Source organism: Entelurus aequoreus, linkage group LG07 (assembly GCF_033978785.1).
Source record: "Entelurus aequoreus isolate RoL-2023_Sb linkage group LG07, RoL_Eaeq_v1.1, whole genome shotgun sequence".
NCBI classification, from domain to species: domain Eukaryota; kingdom Metazoa; phylum Chordata; class Actinopteri; order Syngnathiformes; family Syngnathidae; genus Entelurus; species Entelurus aequoreus.
This window is the reverse complement of record NC_084737.1, coordinates 6,303,094-6,329,370: the sequence shown is the minus strand read 5'-3', so window position 1 is coordinate 6,329,370 and position 26,277 is coordinate 6,303,094. Positions and strand designations below refer to the sequence as shown.

Below are 26,277 nucleotides of genomic sequence, written 5' to 3'. Positions count from 1 at the left end.
TACAATTTCAGAAAAAAATATTAACAAAAAGCAGAACAATTTACAATTACAGAAACCAAATGAACAAAATACAAAAAAATATCAGAAAACACATCAACTAAAGCAAAACAACTTACAATTTCAGGAACAAAAGACAAAACTATTAAAACATTTAGACAGCACATTGTTTTTCTTTTTGTTAATGATTAACAAAAAGCAAAACAAATTTAACATTTCAGAAAACATGTTAACAAAAAGTGGAACAATCTAAAACAAATGAAGTGTTTTTATTTTATAAACCTATATTTATAAATTGCAACATTTACAAACAATTGAGAAATAATAATCACAATAAGTACAACAACAGTACAAAACAGCTAAAAGGGCTCGAGGTTTTTTTATTTATATATATTTTTTTTAGTATTTTTATTTGTATTTATTTATTTATTTATGTTCAGTTTCTAATACATTTGAATTGTAATCAATAAGTTCTTGTTTTAACAATACACACCTTTCAATAAACACTTCAACCTTCAGCTAGTGGCATCAAACTTATTGATTAGCACGTAAATAATCAATTTGTATTTCTCTAACAGATTGGGTCGAGGTTTTGTTTTGGGTTTTTTCCCTCAGCGGCAGCATGACGTCATGCGTGTCGGTTGTACTGCCGTAAAGCCTCGGCGGAAGACGCAAAAAGCGGAAGTCCGCCCCGCGTCGAGACGGTCACGAGACAAAGGCGCGAAGGCGACGACGACGACGAAAGGTGACCGAGTTGCACAAAAACGTCCAAAATGTTGAAATATTTGGTCCAGCAGCGACTAATGGCGGCGGCCGACGACATATTCGCGCTCTTCGAAAGAACCATGGCGTCGTACGAGGAGGAACTTTGTCGAACGAGGGAGGAGAAGGAGCGACATCGACAACAACTGGAAGATGTTTACCTGAGGAGGCTCCACGTCGCAGGTCAGATGACGTCATCCAGTTAGCTAGCGCACTACTTTTCACGCACACTTCTCACGCACCTGGTGACAATGCTACAAAATAAAAGCGTATTATTGTGACGACGCTAAACTTCATTTTGAGCAGTTCTGCTACAAACTCTGGTCTGGACTCTTCAAACTTGCTCAAAGTTTCATTTACTAATCAAATAATAGAACTAAGGCGCACTTAAAATCCTTAAAATTGTCTCAAAAAGTCGACAGTGCATCTTATAACCCGGTGCACCTAATGTACGGAATAACCCCGGTCGTGCTTACCGACCTCGAAGCTATTTTATTTTGGTACGTAGTGTAGTGATAAGTGTGACCAGTAGATGGCAGTCACACATAAGAGATACGTGTGGACGGCAATATGATGGCAGTCACACATAAGAGATACGTGTAGACTGCAATATGATGGCAGTCACACATAAGAGATACGTGTAGACTGCAATATGATGGCAGTCACACATAAGAGATATGTGTAGACTGCAATATGATGGTAGTCACACATAAGAGATATGTGTAGACTGCAATATGATGGCAGTCACACATAAGAGATACGTGTAGACTGCAATATGATGGCAGTCACACATAAGAGATACGTGTAGACTGCAATATGATGGCAGTCACACATAAGAGATACGTGTAGACTGCAATATGATGGCAGTCACACATAAGAGATACGTGTAGACTGCAATATGATGGCAGTCACACATAAGAGATACGTGTAGACTGCAATATGATGGCAGTCACACATAAGAGATACGTGTAGACTGCAATATGATGGCAGTCACACATAAGAGATACGTGTAGACTGCAATATGATGGCAGTCACACATAAGAGATATGTGTAGACTGCAATATGATGGCAGTCACACATAAGAGATATGTGTAGACTGCAATATGATGGCAGTCACACATAAGAGATATGTGTAGACTGCAATATGATGGTAGTCACACATAAGAGATATGTGTAGACTGCAATATGATGGTAGTCACACATAAGAGATATGTGTAGACTGCAATATGATGGCAGTCACACATAAGAGATATGTGTAGACTGCAATATGATGGTAGTCACACATAAGAGATATGTGTAGACTGCAATATGATGGCAGTCACACATAAGAGATATGTGTAGACTGCAATATGATGGCAGTCACACATAAGAGATATGTGTAGACTGCAATATGATGACAGTCACACATAAGAGATATGTGTAGACTGCAATATGATGGCAGTCACACATAAGAGATATGTGTAGACTGCAATATGATGGTAGTCACACATAAGAGATATGTGTAGACTGCAATATGATGGCAGTCACACATAAGAGATATGTGTAGACTGCAATATGATGGTAGTCACACATAAGAGATATGTGTAGACTGCAATATGATGGCAGTCACACATAAGAGATACGTGTAGACTGCAATATGATGGCAGTCACACATAAGAGATACGTGTAGACTGCAATATGATGGCAGTCACACATAAGAGATACGTGTAGACTGCAATATGATGGCAGTCACACATAAGAGATACGTGTAGACTGCAATATGATGGCAGTCACACATAAGAGATACGTGTAGACTGCAATATGATGGCAGTCACACATAAGAGATACGTGTAGACTGCAATATGATGGCAGTCACACATAAGAGATACGTGTAGACTGCAATATGATGGCAGTCACACATAAGAGATACGTGTAGACTGCAATATGATGGCAGTCACACATAAGAGATATGTGTAGACTGCAATATGATGGCAGTCACACATAAGAGATATGTGTAGACTGCAATATGATGGTAGTCACACATAAGAGATATGTGTAGACTGCAATATGATGGTAGTCACACATAAGAGATATGTGTAGACTGCAATATGATGGCAGTCACACATAAGAGATATGTGTAGACTGCAATATGATGGTAGTCACACATAAGAGATATGTGTAGACTGCAATATGATGGCAGTCACACATAAGAGATATGTGTAGACTGCAATATGATGGCAGTCACACATAAGAGATATGTGTAGACTGCAATATGATGACAGTCACACATAAGAGATATGTGTAGACTGCAATATGATGGCAGTCACACATAAGAGATATGTGTAGACTGCAATATGATGGTAGTCACACATAAGAGATATGTGTAGACTGCAATATGATGGTAGTCACACATAAGAGATATGTGTAGACTGCAATATGATGGCAGTCACACATAAGAGATACGTGTAGACTGCAATATGATGGCAGTCACACATAGGAGATACGTGTGGACTGCAATATGATGGCAGTCACACATAAGAGATATGTGTAGACAGCAATATGATGGCAGTCACACATAAGAGATACGTGTGGACTGCAATATGATGGCAGTCACACATAAGAGATACGTGTAGACTGCAATATGATGGCAGTCACACATAGGAGATATGTGTGGACTGCAATATGATGGCAGTCACACATAAGAGATACGTGTAGACTGCAATATGATGGCAGTCACACATAAGAGATACGTGTAGACTGCAATATGATGGCAGTCACACAAGAGATACGTGTAGACTGCAATATGATGGCAGTCACACATAAGAGATACGTGTAGACTGCAATATGATGGCAGTCACACATAGGAGATATGTGTGGACTGCAATATGATGGCAGTCACACATAAGAGATACGTGTAGACTGCAATATGATGGCAGTCACACATAAGAGATACGTGTAGGCTGCAATATGATGGCAGTCACACATAAGAGATACGTGTAGACTGCAATATGATGGCAGTCACACATAAGAGATACATGTAGACTGCAATATGATGGCAGTCACACATAAGAGATACGTGTGGACTGCAATATGATGGCAGTCACACATAAGAGATACGTGTAGACTGCAATATGATGGCAGTCACACATAAGAGATACGTGTGGACTGCAATATGATGGCAGTCACGCATAAGAGATACGTGTAGACTGCAATATTATGGCAGTCACACAAGAGATACGTGTAGACTGCAATATGATGGCAGTCACACATAAGAGATACGTGTGGACTGCAATATGATGGCAGTCACGCATAAGAGATACGTGTGGACTGCAATATGATGGCAGTCACACATAAGAGATACGTGTGGACTGCAATATGATGGCAGTCACACATAAGAGATACGTGTAGACTGCAATATGATGGCAGTCACACATAAGAGATACGTGTGGACTGCAATATGATGGCAGTCACGCATAAGAGATACGTGTGGACTGCAATATGATGGCAGTCACGCATAAGAGATACATGTGGACTGCAATATGATGGCAGTCACACATAAGAGATACGTGTAGACTGCAATTGGATGGCAGTCACACATAAGAGATATGTGTAGACTGCAATATGATGGCAGTCACACATAAGAGATACGTGTAGACTGCAATATAATGGCAGTCACACATAAGAGATACGTGTAGACTGCAATATGATGGCAGTCACACATAAGAGATACGTGTAGACTGCAATATGATGGCAGTCACACATAAGAGATACGTGTAGACTGCAATATGATGGCAGTCACACATAAGAGATACGTGTAGACTGCAATATGATGGCAGTCACACATAAGAGATACATGTGGACTGCAATATGATGGCAGTCACACATAAGAGATACGTGTGGACTGCAATATGATGGCAGTCACACATAAGAGATATGTGTAGACTGCAATATGATGGCAGTCACACATAAGAGATATGTGTAGATTGCAATATGATGGCAGTCACACACAAGAGATACGTGTGAACTGCCATATGATGGCAGTCACACATAAGAGATACGTGTAGACTGCAATATGATGGCAGTCACGCATAAGAGATACGTGTAGACTGCAATATGATGGCAGTCACACATAAGAGATACGTGTAGATTGCAATATGATGGCAGTCACGCATAAGAGATACGTGTGGACTGCAATATGATGGCAGTCACGCATAAGAGATACGTGTGGACTGCAATATGATGGCAGTCACACATAAGAGATACGTGTAGACTGCAATATGATGGCAGTCACACATAGGAGATACGTGTAGACTGCAATATGATGGCAGTCACACATAAGAGATACGTGTAGACTGCAATATGATGGCAGTCACACATAAGAGATACGTGTAGACTGCAATATGATGGCAGTCACGCATAAGAGATACGTGTAGACTGCAATATGATGGCAGTCACGCATAAGAGATACGTGTGGACTGCAATATGATGGCAGTCACACATAAGAGATATGTGTAGACTGCAATATGATGGCAGTCACGCATAAGAGATACGTGTGGACTGCAATATGATGGCAGTCACGCATAAGAGATACGTGTAGACTGCAATATGATGACAGTCACGCATAAGAGATACTTGTGGACTGCAATATGATGGCAGTCACACATAAGAGATACGTGTGGACTGCAATATGATGGCAGTCACACATAAGAGATACGTGTAGACTGCAATATGATGGCAGTCACACATAAGAGATACGTGTGGACTGCAATATGATGGCAGTCACACAAGAGATACGTGTGAACTGCCATATGATGGCAGTCACACATAAGAGATACGTGTAGATTGCAATATGATGGCAGTCACACATAAGAGATACGTGTAGACTGCAATATGATGGCAGTCACACATAAGAGATACGTGTAGACTGCAATATGATGGCAGTCACACATAAGAGATACGTGTAGACTGCAATATGATGGCAGTCACACATAAGAGATACGTGTAGACTGCAATATGATGGCAGTCACACATAAGAGATACGTGTGGACTGCAATATGATGGCAGTCACACATAAGAGATACGTGTGAGCTACCATATGATGGCAGTCACACATAAGAGATACGTGTAGACTGCAATATGATGGCAGTCACACATAAGAGATACGTGTAGACTGCAATATGATGGCAGTCACACATAAGAGATACGTGTAGACTGCAATATGATGGCAGTCACACATAAGAGATACGTGTAGACTGCAATATGATGGCAGTCACACATAAGAGATACGTGTAGACTGCAATATGATGGCAGTCACGCATAAGAGATACGTGTGGACTGCAATATGATGGCAGTCACGCATAAGAGATACGTGTGGACTGCAATATGATGGCAGTCACACATAAGAGATATGTGTAGACTGCAATATGATGGCAGTCACACATAAGAGATACGTGTGGACTGCAATATGATGGCAGTCACACATAAGAGATACGTGTGAGCTACCATTTGATGGCAGTCACACATAAGAGATACGTGTAGACTGCAATATGATGGCAGTCACACATAAGAGATACGTGTGGACTGCAGTATGATGGCAGTCACACATAAGAGATACGTGTAGACTCCAATACGATTGCAGTCACACATAAGAGATACGTGTGGACTGCAATATGATGGCAGTCACACATAAGAGATACGTGTAGACTGCAATATGATGCCAGGCACACATAAGAGATACGTGTGGACTGCAATGTGATGGCAGTCACACATAAGTGATACGTGTGGACTGCAATATGATGGCAGTCACACATAAGATACATTTGCGCGCGTCCGCCTTTGTAGTCTGTTGCCATTTCTAATATAAAGTAGTGTAAAGTTCTCACTTATATCTGTCAGTAAACTCGCCATGAAAGCACTAAAACATACCGGTGTAGTGAGTTTACATTATTCACCCAAGGAACTTTAGTTATTAGAGAGTTCCGGTGGGACGTTTTTTCATGGGACACATTTCGCCCAATTAGCCCGTTCACCTGTGGGATGTTCCAAATAAGTCTGTGATGAGCAATCCTTTAACTTTCTCATTCTTTTTTGCCACTTGTGCCAGCTTTTTTGAAACGTGTCGCATGCATCAAATTCCAAATGAGCTAATATTTGCCCAAAATAACAAAGTTTACCAGTTTGAACGTTAAATATCTTGTCTTTGCAGTCTATTCAATTGAATATAAGTTCAAAAGGATTTGTTGTATTCTCTTTTTATTTACCATTCACACAACCTGACAACTTCACTGCTTTTGGGCTTTTGTATGTCAGCTGGTAAAAAATTCCACAGCATATTCATAATATTTGACATGTGTGAGCTCAAGTTTGTTTCTGTTGCTTGTGTCCGGCAGAACTCGAAGAACGTCCCCCTCAGCTGCAGGGGGGCCACTCCACTTTGCAGCGGGAGGAGGATCCACAGCCCCCCCGCATCAAAGAGGAGGAGCAGGAACACCGTATCAATTTGGCAGGAGAGCGTCTTCTGGGGCCGGAGGAGGCGGATCTGACTGTTGTGTCCGTGAAGACCGAAGACGAGCCACAAGACGACAACTTCCCAGTTTCACTCTCAGACAGCGAGGCGGAAGACAAGGACGGCGCCCGAGAACCTTTGAGCAAGGACACGGGCGGCGAAGGCGATACGGGAACTCAAACCGGCGACAAACACTCGGAATGCTCGGAGCAGGAGGCGGGAAAGGAGCGTTTCACATGCCCGGTTTGTGCCAGAAGCTACTCTTTTAGGAGCGCTTTCACGCAACACATGCGCACGCACACCGGCGAAAAACCTTTTATCTGTTCAGTCTGCGGCGACACGTTTGCGCAGAAGTGCAATTTGACGAGGCACGCCAGAACGCACACGGGGGAAAAACCCTTCAGTTGTTCGGTATGCGGCAAGGAGTACGCAGACAGGCCGATTTTGGCGTCGCACATGAGAACGCACACAGGCGAGAAACCCTTTATTTGCTCAGTCTGTGGCGATACGTTTGCTCAGAGGTGCAATTTGACCCGGCACATGAGGACGCACACCGGAGACAAGCCCTTCCGCTGTTCAGTTTGTGGCGCCACATTCGCACAAAAGGTCTCGTTAAACGTCCACACGCTGACGCACACGGGAGAAAAAGACTTCGGCTGCTCCGTCTGCGGTAAAAGATTCTCCCGGAAAGACTACGTGATCCTGCACATGAGAACGCACACGGGCGAGAAACCCTTCGGCTGCCCAATGTGCGGGAAGAGGTTCTCCCGCAAGATGTTCATGGTGTCGCACATGAAAACGCACACCGGGGAGAAACCTTTCACTTGCTCGGTTTGCGACAAGAGATTCGCTCGGAAGGTGTTCATGGTGGAGCACATGAAAACGCACACGGGGGAAAAACCTTTTTGTTGCCCAGTCTGCGGGAAGAGCTGTTCTCAAAAGGGTAACCTGGCCCGACACATGAGGACACACACAGGAGAAAACTCCTAGAGTTGTTAATGTGTGTGGTAAGAGCTATTACCAATATCACAATTAATGCGGGTATTTAGTTCACCCTTGATAATTGCAAGACAAAAAAATAAATAAAAATCATAATTAGTGCTGGTGAAAAGACTGATTGATGGCAGTAGCTGCATGAAAGGTTTCATGTGTCGTGGGTTTTATCCAGCATGTTTCAGTTCAACTTTACAGTTGGTTGAAGTTAATGTCGATACATCACATACGTCATTTCTCTTTACAATGTGTCCAAAAAGGAGTAGGAAGAAGCAGAGCTTATCTAATCCTTCCCTTTTCCCACTTCCAAGCAATTACTAACATATGTCCACTTCCTGTTCACAATGCACATCAATGCATTCAATTAGTTGTGATTCACATCATGAGATGAATGATATCTTATTTGTTATAAGTTCATGACTTTTATCATAATTCTTCTTCCTTTGTGCGCAGTAAAAACTAGTTTGAGCAGTACAACAACAGCAAAAGGAAAGGAAAAAGGAACAAGGGTTCCTCCAGTCTGTCCTTGAATATCGCACACCTGCAGACGCACCAAGGAGACGGATCCAGTTGGATGTGAGCATACTTTTAGTACACCGTGCTAAAGTGTACCCAAAGTAGCACAAATGTCCGTGTCCTCCATTTGACCCCTGAAATTCAGAAGGAAAGTTTTGTGCTATTCAAAATGTCTTTGTAAAATCGGTGTGCCTTAACTTTTGTGTCGTATTTACTCTTTAATCATGTATGAATAAAGGCACAATGTCAACATTTAAACTTTTACAAAACAACTGTAAATATACAGTATTTACAAATATAAGTTTGGAAACATGTCTGTTTGTTCGTGTACTGTATTAATATATTGTCCGTGTCAATATTAAAGACCGTCTTTATCCAGGTTGTGTTTATACTGCTTTATTTGAGGAACAATTAAAAACAGAATATTATTTATGATTTTGTTCAATTGTTTTTTCCAGGATGTTGGAAGTTTTACTGGCTTTTTTTATTTTATTTTTTTTTTTTAATTTGGTGAAAGTGTGTATATTTTCTATTCTGCATTTGTAAATATGCATTTTCCTTGTAGATATAGATTCTCTAACAATGAATCACTCAACGCTCACTAGGGCCACCTTCTTCCTGTTACACGCTGCTGTCCAATAGGAGGAGAGAACAATATCACGTGGTTTATTGTGGCGCATTTTGATTCGCTCAGAGTTTTTCTGCGTCAAGTGAAGCCAACTGAGAGGAAAATGTATCATTTTTATAACCTTTGCAACCTCATGATACTGTTGGCTGAGTTTTGTATTCATAAATGTAAGTTCCTCAATACCAGACCTGGTTTATATATATATATATATATATATATATATATATAGATATTATTATATATATAATGTTTTTTACAGCACTGTTTTAGGTTAGTTTTTTAATGTTTTAGTGTCTTACTGTATTTGGGAAAAAAACAGTACCAAAGTTGATTAATTTGTTAATTTTATTGTAAATTTTGCACTTTGTTTGTTTTATATATATATATAATATATATATATATATATATATATATATATATATATATATATATATATATATATATATATATATATATATATATATATATATATATATATATATACATATATATATATATATATATATATATATATACATATATATATATATATATATATATATATATATATATATATATATATATATATATATATATATATAATGTTTTTTACAGCATATAAAAAATTGAATAAATGGAATGAATTGAGAAACAATAGCACTGTTTTAGGTTGGTTTTTTAATGTTTTAGTGTCTTACTGTATTTGAAAAAAACAGTACCAAAGTTGATTTTACGGTAAAATACTCAGTCGGCGGAATTTAACGGTTAATTTGTTAATTTTATTGTAAATTTTGCACTTTGTTTGTTTTATATATATATATATATATATATATATATATATATATATATATATATATATATATATATATATATATATATATAATGTTTTTTACAGCATATAAAAAATTGAATAAATGGAATGGAATTGAGAAACAATAGCACTGTTTTAGGTTAGTTTTTTAATGTTTTAGTGTCTTACTGTATTTGGAAAAAAACCAGTACCAAAGTTGATTTTACGGTAAAATACTCAGTCGGCGGAATTTAACGGTTAATTTGTTAATTTTATTGTAAATTTTGCACTTTGTTTGTTATATATATATATATATATATATATATATATATATATATATATATATATATATATATATATATATATATATATATATATATATATATATATATATGTATATATACGTATATATATATATATATACATATATACATATATATATATATATATATATATATATATATATATATATATATATATATATATATATATACATATATATATATATATATATATATATATATATATATATATATATATATACATATATATATAATATATATATATATATACATATATATATATATATATGTATATATATATATATATATATATATATGTATATATATATATATATATATGTATATATATATATATATATATATATATATATATATATATATATATATATATATATATATATATATATATATATGTATATATATATATATATATATATATATATATAATGTTTTTTTACAGCATATAAAAAAATGAAATAAATGGAATGGAATTGAGAAACAATAGCACTGTTTTAGGTTAGTTTTTTTTATGTTTTAGTGTCTTACTGTATTTGAAAAAAAAACAGTACCAAAGTTGATTTTACGGTAAAATACTCAGTCGGCGGAATTTAACGGTTAATTTTATTGTAAATTTTACAGTCTACAATTTGATTAATCATTGTTTTGAAATCACAAGTCAAGCAGATATTTAAGTACAGTATTTATCTTTATTTTAACAAAAAATACTTCTGGAATACGTTACATGATAATATAATATTTTTATAATGTTGAATTTTAAAAGATATGCAATTGCATGCAGTACATGATTTTTAATATCAAAAGGGAAAGAACAAATATATTTAGTAAGAAAAGATGAAGCATTTACTAACGCATATTATTTCCAGGCTTCCGCGGGCCGCATAAAATAATGTGGCGGGCCAGATTTGGCCCCCGGCCTTGAGTTTGACACCTGTGATGTACTTCAACAATACTAATGTTTTCTCAATGCTGAACATTGCGCTTCGACAACAAGGCACAAATCCATCGTGTAGAGGTTGCTGAAAGAAAACTGCTTGAATAATTCATAATTTGCTCAATGTAAAGTGCTTTTACAAATAAAATCTACGATTATTATTATTAAGTACAGAATGTCAAAAATGTGTAATAATTTTGAAAAAAATCAGCACAAAAAGATGTTTTAAATGTTTTTTTAGGTAAGGCTTAGCGTGAGTTTGGAATTCACTCTCCAAATATGGTTTATTGAAGACGAAATGTGAAATAATTAGTCAAATGTGTTGACTTGGGAGATGAAAAACAAACACTACTGATTCTACTGCACTGCAGCACCACCTGGTGGCCATGTCATGTAAACTCTGAAGCGGATGTGGGAATGTCAAAAATGTGTAATAGTTTTGAAAAAAGCAGCACAAAAAGATGTTTTATCAATCAATCAATCAATGTTTATTTATATAGCCCTAAATCACAAGTGTCTCAAAGGGCTGCACAAGCCACAACCACATCCTCGGTACAGAGCCCACATAAGGGCAAGGAAAAACTCACCCCAGTGGGACGTCGATGTGAATGACTATGAGAAACCTTGGAGAGGACCGCATACTTGGGTAACCCTCCCTCCGCCCACCCCCTCTAGGGGAGACCGAAAGCAATGGTCTCTTTAAATGTTTTTTTAGGTAAGGCTTAGCATGAGTTTGGAATTCACTCTGTAAATATGGTTTATGGAAGACAAAATGTGAAATAATTTGTCAAATGTGTTGACTTGGGAGATGAAAAACAAACACTATTGATTCTACAGCACGCTTTCCCTGACCACCTGAGGGTACCACAGACTGTGGATGCTTTTAAAAAAGGCTTAAAAACCCTTTTTTTTTTAAAGTCTTTTTTTATATAGATATGTGTGCTAGTTGTAGCTATTAGGCTGTTCTATTTTTTTTTTTTCCTATTTTTTTTTTAAAACTATTTATTTTACTTGTTGGGGGCAGCTATTTGTGGTTCTAGCGTTGTTGTTTTGTTTTTATTTTTTTGTTTTTTTAAATGCACTGTAGCACTTTGAGGTTGTTTGCTCAATGTAAAGTGCTTTTACAAATAAAATCTATTACTATTATTATTAAGTACAAAATGTCAAAAATGTGTAATCATTTTTTTTAAAAAGCAGCACAAAAAGATGTTTTAAATGTTTTTTTAGGTAAGGCTTAGCGTGAGTTTGGAATTCACTCTCCAAATATGGTTTATGTAAGACGAAGTGTGAAATAATTAGTCAAATGTGTTGACTTGGGAGATGAAAAACAAACACTACTGATTCTACTGCACTGCAGCATCACCTGGTGGCCATGTCATGTAAACGCTGAAGCGGATGTGGGTGAAATCACGTGACGTCAGTGTGAGCGTTGGTTGGTCAATTTTGGAGAGTCTTCTTTTTCAACAATAAATAACTACAAAAAAAACTGTTCTTGGTCATTTATCACCCTCAGGGATACTTACGTAACCATTTAGCAAAAATAATATTGATATAGTACTTTTGAAAAAATACGTGTCATTCTCAAACGTTGTGCGGGAACCCGCGAGGCGCGTTCACGTCTCAGGCGAGAGGAGCGTATTTCGGAAGACTTTCAGGATTCGGGATCAGGTCAGGACGTCCAGGCTCGGAAACAAGTTCGGTACCGGAAGGTCCAAAAACGTGAAAATAGCGAGCAAATATGGAGAAGAAGTGGCGGGCGAATTGAACCTCCACCCCGGGGTGAGTGACTCTTATAGCCCGGGGAAGCCGACACTAAAGCTGCTAAGTGTCAACAAACTTGTTAGCTTGTGTTGCTAACTGTTGCTAACGCAGCCTTGGCGCGGCTGAGCTCCAAAGTTCAGCGTGAGAGAGTGACACATGTTATGTTGGGGTGACAACGACGCAGTTTGTTCACTTTACATGTCCGAATATTTCACATTATGTCGTCAAATGTTGCTGTCACGGAGCTAGTTAGCATGACGTTGTGATGCCTTCACGGACGCACGGAAAACTCAAGTTTCCCCTCATTTTGCCGGAAGTTCAATCCAAACAGTGTCACAATATGACGTCATGACACATGTATTAAATGGGAGCTGTTTTTTTTGTTTTTTTTATTCTGTTTAAGTCGTGACTCACAAATCATAATGAGCACGAGAATCGTGAAAGCGTGATACGATCAATATTTTTTTTTTTTTTTTTCACTAGGGACATTTTAACGCCGATAAATGCGTTAAAATGTAATATCGGAAATTATCGGTATCGGTTTTTTTTATTATCGGTATCGTTTTTTGTTTTTTGTTTTTTTAATTTTTATTAAATCAACATAAAAAACACAAGATACACTTACAATTAGTGCACCAACCCAAAAAACCTCCCTCCCCCCATTTCTTTCTGTTATCAATATTCTGGTTCCTACATTATATATCAATATATATCAATACAGTCTGCAAGGGATACAGTCCGTAAGCACACATGATTGTGCATGCTGCTGGTCCACTAATAGTACTAACCTTTAACAGTTAATTTTACTCATTTTCATTAATTACTAGTTTCTATGTAACTGTTTTTATATTGTTTTACTTTCTTTTTTATTCAAGAAAATGTTTTTAATTCAGTTATTTTATTTTATTTTTATTTTTAAAAAGTACCTTATCTTCACCATACATGGTTGTCCAAATTAGGCATAATGTGTTAATTCCACGACTGCATATATCGGTTGATATCGGTATCGGTTGATATCTGTATCGGTAATTAAAGAGTTGGACAATATCGGAATATCGGATATCGGCAAAAAGCCATTATCGGACATCCCTAATTTTCACATATCTTGGGAGGTCTTTGTAGGCCGAAAGACTGGAATGTGTATTGTTATATTATATTTTAACAAACAACTGTGTCCAATAAAAGGGAATACCGTATTTTTCGGACTATAAGTCGCAGTGTTTTTTCATAGTTTGGCCGGGGGTGCGACTTATACTCAGGAGCGACTTATGTGTGAAATGATTAACACATTAGCGTAAAATATCAAATAATATTATTTATCTCATTCACGTAAGAGACTAGACGTATAAGATTTCATGGGATTTAGCGATTGTTTGGTAAACGTAGGGATGATACTCGAAACCGGTTTTCCCGGTTGTTCGATAAGAAAACAACCGAGTCCTCGGACTCGAATCCCTTTTTGAGAACCGGTACCCGTTATCGAGACCACTATAGTAAAGGAAAAGAGTTGATTCTTTATCCGAATCCCGTCCCGACCAGAAATGCTCCGTGTGACATCACAAGAAATGACGTCACGTAGCTCAGTCATTAGGCGCAGATAGCGAAAGCAGGAAAACAATGGACGGGAAAAAGCGCTCCAAGGTGTAATAAAGTTCAAAACAAAAGGTATAATCCAATTAATAACTTTACTGAGAGATTTGAGCAGGGTATAAACTCATGAAGAACACTTTTACGACCCACCGGAAACATAGCAACCAGGCTAGCAACCGCAGCACATACATATATATACAACACATCTCCCTTTTTTAACTTTTGTTTTTCACACTGTATATGTGTTGTCTGTCTAATTATAAATAATGCAGACGAGGCGTGTTGGCTGAGTTCTTGACGTTTACTTTCACGGGTGGCGACATGCAACAACACTTTTCGGGGCTACCGCGCATGCTCGTCACTCCCGTTGCATGATGGGTAGTGTAGTTGTTATATTCCCTAGCTCATAACATCTTTCCCCCTATAAAGAAATAATGTTAACTCAATAAAGTGTATTTCTTTTTTTAGCTTTAACTTTTCATTTTTTTTAGCATTGTAACCACATTTGCAAACAACTTTTCTCTTCATAGAATTGTCTTTCTTTCTTTAAAGTGCAAAAATGTCAAAGCATCATAACAAACAGTTATGTCAAATAGCAGCAGAATTGCACTTTTTGGAGAGCTGTATTATTTCCAGTTTTGTGCCCAAGGGACTGATTTTATTTGTTCATTATTTGTACTATACTCTGTTTGAGAAGTACCGGTTCCCCCTTGTTTTTTTTAACAGGCATGACAGCACGTCGTCACGTGGTGACATTGCTGGTTTTACGAGCAGAGGAGCATGTTCGGCAGCGCACGCACACAGAGTACTTACGAGCAGACACAGTGTGTAGACAGAAAAGGGAGAATGGACGCATTTTGGTGTAAAAAGTAAAGATAAAGGTGAAGTTATAACACTGAAACACCCTCAGGAAGAGCTGCTTTAACACATGGCTAGCTAGTTAGCAGCTAACATCCATCCACAGTGTTTTAGCCACTTCTAAATCACTAATCCTGGCCTCTATGGCGACAAATAGGAGGAATAGCTAAACATGCTTCACTACACATCGTAGGAGGATACAATAGCTCACCGCCGTCACAATGTAAACAAATGCCATGGGTGGATCTACACCTGACATCCACTGTAATGATACCAAGTACAAGAGCGTATCTAGTTGATACTACTATGATTACATCAATATTTCTTATCGTCACAAAATATTTTTTATTTTTTATGTTAAATTCATATTATGTTTATAAAGTCAGTAAATACGTCCCTGGACACATGAGGACTTTGAATATGACCATTGTATGATCCTGTAACTACTTGGTATCGGATCGATACCTAAATGTGTGGTATCATCCAAAACTAATGTCAAGTATCAAAGAAGAGAAGAATAAGTGATTATTACATTTGAACAGAAGTGTAGATAGAACATGTTAAAACAGAAAGTAAGCAGATATTAACAGCACATGAACAAGTAGATTAATAATCCATTTTTACAGTTTGTCCCTCATAATGTGTACAAAATAATAGGTGTATAAATGACACAATATGTTACTGCATAGACTAATTAGGAGTCTTTGTTTGTTTACTTACTACTAAAAGACAAGTTGTCTAGTATGTTCACTATTTTATTTAAGGACTAAATTAATGACAATAATAAACATATGTTTCATGTACACTAAAATAAAGACAATCTTGGCACTCAGCATCAAGGGTTGGAATTGGGGGTTAAATCACCAAAAATGATTCCCGGGCGTGGCCACCGCTGCTGCCCACTGCTCCCCTCACCTCCCAGGAGGTGATCAAGGGTGATGGGTCAAATGCAGAGAATAATTTCGCCACACCTAGTGTGTGTGTGTGTGTGACAATCATTGCTACTTATTATTATAATGACATTTGTTGTGGTCCCCTTTATTTAGAAAATAAAGCAAAGTCTGTGTAGTTAGTCCGCCATGATTATCAAGCCAAACACCGCTAGTGCGCATGCGCCTGACTTTGTGTTGCCTAAAACGCATTAATAAGTGACGTTTTTTTTCTGTAATTAAAAAGAGAATAGCGAGTGAGTGAGTGAGTGAGTGAGTGAGTGAGTGAGTGAGTGAGTGAGTGAGTGAGTGAGTGAGTGAGTGAGTATTCACAAACCTCCTCATGGAAGATGGCTAACTTTTCCCCTCTGCATGCCCTCAGGCCTGGCGGTGCCATGGCGTCCCGGCTGCTGGACCGCTTGAAGCGCTCGCTCTTTAAAGGCGATCAGGGGGCGGGGCCTGAGCAGGAAGCTGCGGGGGGAGCGGCAGAGCGGGGGTGGAGCGAGGACCGCTGGGAGGCGGAGCTCGAAGAGGAGGACGAGTGCGTGACGGAGCGACTCGGCGGCACGCTGTCCTTCGACAGCCGTGGCGAGGCGGAGGATGAGGCGGAGGGGGAGGGGGAGGGGTCGGGGCTGGACAGCGACTCGGACTTCCTGGGCGAATCCATAGAGGAGGGGCTTAGCAGTACAGGTGAGAGGGCGCCACCTGTAACGGCGTACATGTTTATTGATTGAGCTCATCGTTATTTTAGACGCCAGTCCTGTCGGCCCCTCCCCCTCCGGCCCGCTGACTCGGCAGCTGCAGGACGGCTGGCGGAGCCTGCGTGGGCTGGGCGGAGGAAGCCCCGCCCACAAGATGCATCGCCAGGCGGACAGTTTGTCGTTTGAGGTGACGGACGCCAGCGTGGTGCAGGACGGCGCCTCCAAGTACGTGGTGAGTTGGGAGGTGGGAGGAAGGTCGTCGGGCTTTTTCACTTGCTGCGCTCTCCCGCCAGCTCTACACCGTCCACGTGGTCCAGTCGGGCGGCAGCGACAAGACCCCGGCCGTCATCACTCGCCGCTATTCCGACTTCCGCCGGCTGCACGCCACCCTGCGCCGTCGCCACGGGGACCAGATGGAGCGCGTGGTCTTCCCGCGTAAGCCAGCGTCTTCTGCCACGCGGGCAATGCCGTGGTCACTTCCTGTTTGCCCCCGCAGGTAAGAAGATGCGCAAGAACTTCACGGCCGAGACCATCGCCAAGCGCAGCCGCGCCTTCGAACAGTACCTGTCTCACCTGTGCGCCCTCTCTGGCCTCGGGGGGGCGCTGTGCGTGCGGCAGTTCTTCTACCTGGCCGACCTGCAGACTGGACAGCTGCTCATCAGGTGACAAAGTTAGTTTGACGACGTAGAGAAAGTAATAATATGATGTCCACTTCAAGGCCGATCTGGAAAGTAGGAATCTCGAGCGCTACGGTTAAGATGTCAGGTTCAAACACCAAACCATCTATTACACAAGACAAGAAGCAAGGAATCAGGCAAAGACAGAGTTAAATTTTGCTCATGAGGCGAAACGTATTGGGCTGCACACTCAGTTCCAGTTCCAACCTACGCTCTAAGGTACAGCCCCCGCGCTCCTCTATTTATTTGGGAGTTCCCTAGTTAAGGAGGGGTAATGCAAGCAGCCCCAGTAGACACACTACGTGATTATTCAGAATGGTGCTGACACTCGGGATTTCGCCCTGTCTCTGCTTTGTCTGCGTTGAGGTACTCGATGTCCGTCCTTGGCTGTCAGCAGGCAGGGTCTGGACACAAACTGCCGCTGCGAGGCAACTTGCAGTGGAAGATAAAAAGTTGTGGTGCCTTTGCACAGATAGAACAGTACAACTTCAGCACAATTGATAACAACTATAGCAACGACCTTTCAGCATGAGAGTTGTGTGATAACTTATACATAATTATTCTAACAGACACCTTCTTCTACAAGCAGGAAGTTAGTTTGATGACGTAGAGAAAGTAATTATATGATGTCCACTTGAAGGCAGATCTGGAAAGTAGGAATCTAGAGCGCTAGGGTTGAACCCACTTAAATGGGTCCTGGTTCTTTGACAACCAACTCTTATTATTCCTAAAAAGTGCCCACTTAAAAATTGACATTGACATAAAATATTAGCTTTTATTAATTTATCAATAATAATAATATATATATATTTTTTTTAATATGAAACATTTTTTTAAAATTATTGTTAACTTTATTATGATCACTAATCAGCGTGAAACAACAAAACCAATGTCCAGTTACGCAACATTAAAAAGTGCACACAGTGACTTCCTTTCAAGTACGTTTTAAAAGCAGCATCAATGTGCGATGGCGTAAAGAAGGCACAATAATGGCGTAAAGAAGGCACAATAATGGTGTAAAGAAGGCACAATAATGGCGTAAAGAAGACAATAATTGCGTAAAGAAGGCACAATAATTGCATAAAGAAGGCACAATAATGGCGTAAAGAAGGCACAATAATGGCGTAAAGAAGGCACAATAATGGCGTAAAGAAGGCACAATAATGGCGTAAAGAAGACAATAATTGCGTAAAGAAGGCACAATAATTGCATAAAGAAGGCACAATAATGGCGTAAAGAAGGCGCAATAATGGCATAAAGAAGGCACAATAATGGCGTAAAGAAGGCACAATAATGGCATAAAGAAGGCACAATAATGGCGTAAAGAAGGCACAATAATGGCGTAAAGAAGGCACAATAATGGCGTAAAGAAGACAATAATTGCGTAAAGAAGGCACAATAATTGCATAAAGAAGGCACAATAATGGCGTAAAGAAGGCACAATAATGGCGTAAAGAAGGCACAATAATGGCGTAAAGAAGGCACAATAATGGCGTAAAGAAGGCACAATAATGGCGTAAAGAAGGCACAATAATGGCGTAAAGAAGGCACAATAATTGCATAGAGAAGGCACAATAATGGCGTAAAGAAGGCACAATAATGGCATAAAGAAGGCACAATAATGGCATAAAGAAGGCACAATAATGGCGTAAAGAAGGCACAATAATGGCGTAAAGAAGACACAATAATGGCGTAAAGAAGGCACAATAATGGCGTAAAGAAGGCACAATAATGGCATAAAGAAGGCACAATAATGGCGTAAAGAAGGCACAATAATGGCGTAAAGAAGGCACAATAATGGTGTAAAGAAGGCACAATAATGGCGTAAAGAATGCTCAATAATGGCGTAAAGAAGGCTCAATAATGGCGTAAAGAAGGCACAATAATTGCATAAAGAAGGCACAATAATGGCGTAAAGAAGGCACAATAATGGCGTAAAGAAGGCACAATAATTGCATAAAGAAGGCACAATAATGGCGTAAAGAAGGCACAATAATGGTGTAAAGAAGGCACAATAATGGCGTAAAGAAGGCACAATAATGGCGTAAAGAATGCTCAATAATGGCGTAAAGAAGGCTCAATAATGGCGTAAAGAAGGCACAATAATTGCATAAAGAAGGCACAATAATGGCGTAAAGAAGGCACAATAATGGCATAAAGAAGGCACAATAATGGCGTAAAGAAGGCACAATAATGGCGTAAAAATGGCGTAAAGAAGGCACAATAATGGCGTAAAGAAGGCACAATAATGGCGTAAAGAAGACACAATAATTGCGTAAAGAAGGCACAATAATGGCGTAAAGAAGACACAATAATTGCGTAAAGAAGGCACAATAATGCCGTAAAGAAGGCACAATAATGGCGTAAAGAAGGCACAATAATGGCGTAAAGAAGACACAATAATTGCGTAAAGAAGGCACAATAATGCCGTAAAGAAGGCACAATAATGGCGTAAAGAAGGCACAATAATGGCGTAAAGAAGGCACAATAATGGCGTAAAGAAGGCACAATAATGGCGTAAAGAAGGCACAATAATTGCGTAAAGAAGGCTCAATAATGGCGTAAAGAAGGCTCAATAATGGCGTAAAGAAGGCACAATAATTGCATAAAGAAGGCACAATAATGGCGTAAAGAAGGCACAATAATGGCGTAAAGAAGGCACAATAATGGCGTAAAGAAGGCACAATAATGGCGTAAAGAAAAGAAGGCACAATAATGGCGTAAAGAAGGCACAATAATGGCGTAAAGAAGGCACAATAATGGCGTAAAGAAGGCACAATAATGGCGTAAAGAAGGCACAATAATGGCGTAAAGAAGACACAATAATTGCGTAAAGAAGGCACAATAATGCCGTAAAGAAGGCACAATAATGGCGTAAAGAAGGCACAATAATGGCGTAAAGAAGGCACAATAATGGCATAAAGAAGGCACAATAATGGCGTAAAGAAGGCACAATAATGGCGTAAAGAAGGCACAATAATTGCATAAAGAAGGCACAATAATGGCGTAAAGAAGGCACAATAATGGCGTAAAGAAGACACAATAATTGCGTAAAGAAGGCACAATAATGCCGTAAAGAAGGCACAATAATTGCGTAAAGAAGGCACAATAATGGCGTAAAGAAGGCACAATAATGGCATAAAGAAGGCACAATAATGGCGTAAAGAAGGCACAATAATGGCGTAAAGAAGGCACAATAATGGCATAAAGAAGGCACAATAATGGCGTAAAGAAGGCACAATAATGGCGTAAAGAAGACACAATAATTGCGTAAAGAAGGCACAATAATGGCGTAAAGAAGGCACAATAATGGTGTAAAGAAGGCACAATAATGGCGTAAAGAAGGCACAATAATGGCATAAAGAAGGCACAATAATGGCGTAAAGAAGGCACAATAATGGCGTAAAGAAGGCACAATAATGGCATAAAGAAGGCACAATAATGGCGTAAAGAAGGCACAATAATGGCGTAAAGAAGGCACAATAATGGCGTAAAGAAGGCACAATAATGGAGTAAAGAAGGCACAATAATGGCATAAAGAAGGCACAATAATGGCGTAAAGAAGGCACAATAATGGCGTAAAGAAGGCACAATAATGGCGTAAAGAAGGAATTTAAATTTTGTGTATTGTTTTCATTGCTGCTATTTTAACTGTTTGTTTTTTTAAATACATAAACAAGGTAAATTTGTTTTTCTTTTAGCAATTTGCCTTTTTAAATGGACAACATTTTAATAATCATTTAAATTTTTGTAACAATTGAATGAGCAGCACAGTTACAGTATTAGTGTTGTCCCCATACCAATAGTTTGGTACCGGTACCAACATGTATTTACATACTTTTCTAAATAAAGGGGACCACAAAACATGTCATTATTGTCTTTATTGTAACATCAAATCTTAGGGGACATGAAACATATGTTTATTATTGTCATTTAGTCCGAATCCATGGGTGGATCTACACCTGACATCCACTGTAATGATACCAAGTACAAGATCGTATCTTGTCGATACTACTATGATTACATCGATATTTTTTATCGTCACAAAATCTTCAAAAAAAATCATATTACGTTTATAAAGTCAGTAAATACGTCCCTGGACACATGAGGACTTTGAATATGACCAATGTATGATCCTGTAACTACTTGGTATCGGATCCATGCCTAAATGTGTGGTATCATCCAAAACTAATGTCAAGTATCAAAGAAGAGAAGAATAAGTGATTATTACATTTGAACAGAAGTGTAGATAGAACATGTTAAAACAGAAAATAAGCAGATATTAACAGTAAATGAACAAGTGGATTAATAATCAATTTTTACAGTTTGTCCCTCATAATGTGTACAAAATAATAGGTGTATAAATGACACAATATGTTACTGCATAGACTAATTAGGAGTCTTTGTTTGTTTACTTACTACTAAAAGACAAGTTGTCTAGTATGTTCACTATTTTATTGAAGGACTAAATGACAATAATAAACATATGTTTCATGTACACTAACATTTGTTGTCCAAATAAAGACAATAATGACATTTTGTTGTTGTTTATTTAGAAAAGTATGAAAATACAGAGTTACTATATCATTCACAGACAGTCCCATTATAAAGTGTTTTCAGGGCAATGTATTAGTACAGATATAATGTATCTGTGGCGGGCCACCTAAGTTCATATACGGCGAGCGCTGCTTCTAGGGGCGTGGCCATAAAGGGGTTCCAGCTTAGTATGGTTTCTGGTGGAAACAGGAAGTAAGATGACGTCACGCGCTGGGGAGTCAGTGATGATGCAATAACTCCTGCCAGATGTTCTAGAACACTCGGAATGTTTCTGATTGGACATGTCTCGTGTCCAGGGTGGGGCGGTACCAGGACGCCCTGGGTCCGCTGCTCAACGCCAAGAGGCTTCAGGACAAACTGGGCGGGGCCATCCCCTGCGATCCCGACTGTCCGGCCCCGCCTCCCCCGGGCTCCTCCCACTGGCTGTTCACGCTGGTGGGACTCGCCTGTTGCTTCCAGGAAGTGGACCAGCAGGAGGAGGCCCGGGACCACGTGGACCGCGCCCTGCGGCTCCTGGCCCCCGCCGGCGAGACGCCGGGTCCGGACAGGCCACACCCACTCCTGCTGCCGCTCCTACGGGCCGCCGTGCGCCTGTCCTGGCAGACGGGGAGGGACAAGCGGCGGTGGGAGGAGCTTCTGCGGGCGCTGGAGGAGCAGTGGGCGGGGCTTGGCGATCAGCCAAGCATCAAGGAGTTTCTGGTCAAATGTGACCTGCAGGAAGACCAGGAGGAGGTCTAGTCGCGCATGTGCACGCACGTGCACGCCCGTCACGCACGTGCACGCCCGTTAACAACAAACAGTAGGGCATTCCTTTTATTACAGGTTTTATTATGATTGCTAGATGTCATATTTCCTTTATTTTGAAGAAAAACGGGATATTTTCTATTGGATATTAAACGGATTGTAAATAAATATTAGTATCATAGTTCTTAGAAAATATGCGGAGAGGAAAATGTTATGTCCTTTCATAGAAGATATGCTTTTTATTGAGTCAATTAATTGTGTGTGTGTGTGTGTGTGCTGCTGCTGGTTGAAACTTGCTTGTAAGGTGGCAAGAGTGGATGTGGTTGCCATGGAGACCAGTGTGCGGGATGGAAATAGACTCTTGATTTAAGGGAACATGCGACCGTGATGATGTCATCGCGTCGCTTTTATAAAATCGGACTTTAGTTGAACGCCAGTCTACTTTGTTGCATTTTAAAGGGGAGCAGAAGTGGAAAGTGTTTATTTGGGCAGTTCTCTCTGGCGCCACACTGTGGTCACTTGGGTGTTGCCAGCTGCCATGTCCTGCTAGAGCAGGGGTCGGCAACCCAAAATGTTGAAAGAGCCATATTGGACCAAAAATACAAAAAAAAATCTGTCTGGAGCCGCAAAAAATTAAAAGCCATATTACATGTGTCATGAGATATAAATTGAATTAAGAGGACTTAAAGGAAACTAAATGAGCTCAAATATAGCTACAAATGAGGCATAATGATGCAATATGTACATATCGCTAGCCTAAATAGCATGTTAGCATCGATTAGCTTGCAGTCATGCAGTGACCAAATATGTCTGACTAGCACTCCACACAAGTCAATAACATCAACAAAACTCACCTTTGTGCGCTCACGCACGACGTTAAAAGTGTGGTGGACAAAATGAGACAGAAAAAGTGGCATAAAACACGTCCTAGAAAGTCGGAGAAATTTATACATGTAAACAAACTATACGGTGAGTTCAAGGACCGCCAAAATAAGTAGGACAAAACGGCGCTCGCCAAATACTCGAATGAGTGAAGCATATTTAATATAAACAGTGTGATTTATAACAATTAGGGGGTTTGTGTCATGTTTGTCCTCCTACAGAAACCATACTAAAACAAAAAAATACCTTTTTTCCCCTCATCTTTTTCCATTCTTCATACATTTTTGAAAAATCTCCAGAGAGCCACTAGGGCGGCGCTCAAGAGCCGCGGGTTGCCGACCCCCGTGCTAGAGCACAGGTGTCAAACTCAAGGTGGGGGGGGGGGGGGGGGGGGGGGTGCCAGTTCGTGGCCCGGAAGTAACGTGCACCAATAAAGCACTTCTAAAACTTTTCTTACTAAACGTAGTCGCTCTTTTTCAATGTTGACAGAAAAGTTGCATGAATTGTCTTTCCAAGGTGAGAACAATCGGAACATGCTAGCAGATGTTGTATAAACACGGGGGTGTCCAAAGGTGTATTGTTGTCAAATTGTAAACAAAACAAAAAAATAGCAAAAATGTGCAATGTAAAGGGAAAAACTGTAAACATTGACTACAAGTCCAAACATCTTCGGAGGGTCGCGTACTGAAAAGTCAAAAGTATGCAAGGGCCAATTTCATTTTTGATTTAGTAAAAATAAAAAAAAACACGCACACAAAAAGGACATTAATTATACTTTATTTATGAAGTGTATTTCTGGTCTTGTCACCCTCGCCCGGACAGTTGGCACCAAGTATCAAATTCTTTTTTTATTTTAGGTTTAAATGTAAGTAATATTTAAAAAAAAAAAAAAATCTGGCATAAACCGTTAGCATACTTACAAGATGGCACCAAGTAAGGAAATCTATGATTTAGAGGTCAAACTGAGCTAAAATGCTAGCAAAAATGTTACCATTTTAATGTTGGCATACTTGCAAGTTGGCACCAGGTATAAAAATATTTTGTATTTTAGGTTTAAACGTCAGAAGAAGAAAAAAAAATAAAAATATATATATATATATATATATATATATATATATATATATATATATATATATATATATATATATATATATATATATATATATATATATATATATATATATATATATATATATATATATATAAAATCTGGCATATACCGTAAGTTGACACCAGGTATCAAAATCTTTTTTATTTTAGGTTTAAATGTCAGTAATATTTAAAAAAAAAAAAAAAAAAATCTGGCATAAACCGTTAGCATACTTACAAGATGGCACCAAGTAAGGAAATCTACGATTTAGAGGTCAAAATTAGCTAAAATGCTAGCAAAAATGTTACCATTTTAATGTTGGCATACTTGCAAGTTGGCACCAGGTATCAAAATATTTTGTATTTTAGGTTTAAATGTCGGTAATATTTAAAAAAAAAAAATATTTTAGGGTATATATATATATAGATATATTTATATATATATTTCTGACATTTAACCCTAAAATAAAAAATATTTTGATACCTGGTGTCAACTTATGGTATATGCCAGATTTTATTTTATTTTATTTTATATATATATATATATATATATATATATATATATATATATATATATATATATATATATATATATATATATATATATATATAAAATAAAATAAAATCTGGCATATACCATAAGTTGACACCAGGTATCAAAATATTTTTTATTTTAGGTTTAAATGTCGGTAATATTTAAAAAAGAAAATCTAGCATTAACCGTTAGCATACTTACAAGATGCACCAAGTAAGGAAATCTATGATTCATAGGTTAAAATGAGCAAAAATGTTACCTTTTTAATGTTGGCATACTTGCAAGTTGACACCAGGTATCAAAATATTTTTTTTATTTTAGGTTTAAACGTCGTTAATATTTAAAAAAAAAAAAAATCTGGCATTAATGGTTAGCATACTTACAATATGCACCAAGTAAGGAAATCTACGATTTAGAGGTCAAAATGAGCTAAAATGCTAGCAAAAATGTTACCATTTTAATGTTGGCATACTTGCAAGTTGGCACCAGGTATCAAAATATTTTGTATTTTAGGTTTAAACGTCAAAAAAAAAAAAAAAAATAATTTAAAA

At 38.6% G+C, this 26,277-nt stretch overlaps 2 protein-coding genes across 5 annotated transcripts; both read left to right on the top strand.

Moving 5' to 3' along the window:
• The first annotated feature begins 414 nt into the window (after nt 1–414).
• On the top strand, nt 415–9,123 carry LOC133652928 (oocyte zinc finger protein XlCOF6.1-like). Its single transcript, XM_062051880.1, has 2 exons — nt 415–942; nt 7,128–9,123. The coding sequence occupies exons 1-2, from the start codon at nt 771–773 to the stop codon at nt 8,231–8,233; spliced, it is 1,278 nt and encodes a 425-aa protein (XP_061907864.1). The 5' UTR covers nt 415–770; the 3' UTR covers nt 8,234–9,123.
• A 3,757-nt stretch (nt 9,124–12,880) lies between these two features.
• On the top strand, nt 12,881–24,470 carry LOC133652927 (sorting nexin-21-like). Of its 4 annotated transcripts, none has more exons than XM_062051878.1 (6): nt 12,881–13,182; nt 16,924–17,231; nt 17,293–17,467; nt 17,536–17,677; nt 17,739–17,904; nt 22,773–24,470. In XM_062051878.1, exons 2-6 carry the CDS (start codon nt 16,937–16,939, stop codon nt 23,264–23,266), a joined length of 1,272 nt encoding a protein of 423 aa, XP_061907862.1. In that variant the 5' UTR covers nt 12,881–13,182; nt 16,924–16,936; the 3' UTR covers nt 23,267–24,470. The 4 variants fall into 4 exon arrangements, with proteins under 4 accessions (XP_061907862.1, XP_061907863.1, XP_061907861.1 ...); XM_062051879.1 differs by having other exon boundaries at nt 17,293–17,474; XM_062051877.1 differs by having other exon boundaries at nt 16,924–17,225; nt 17,536–17,904.
• The last annotated feature ends 1,807 nt before the right edge of the window (nt 24,471–26,277 follow it).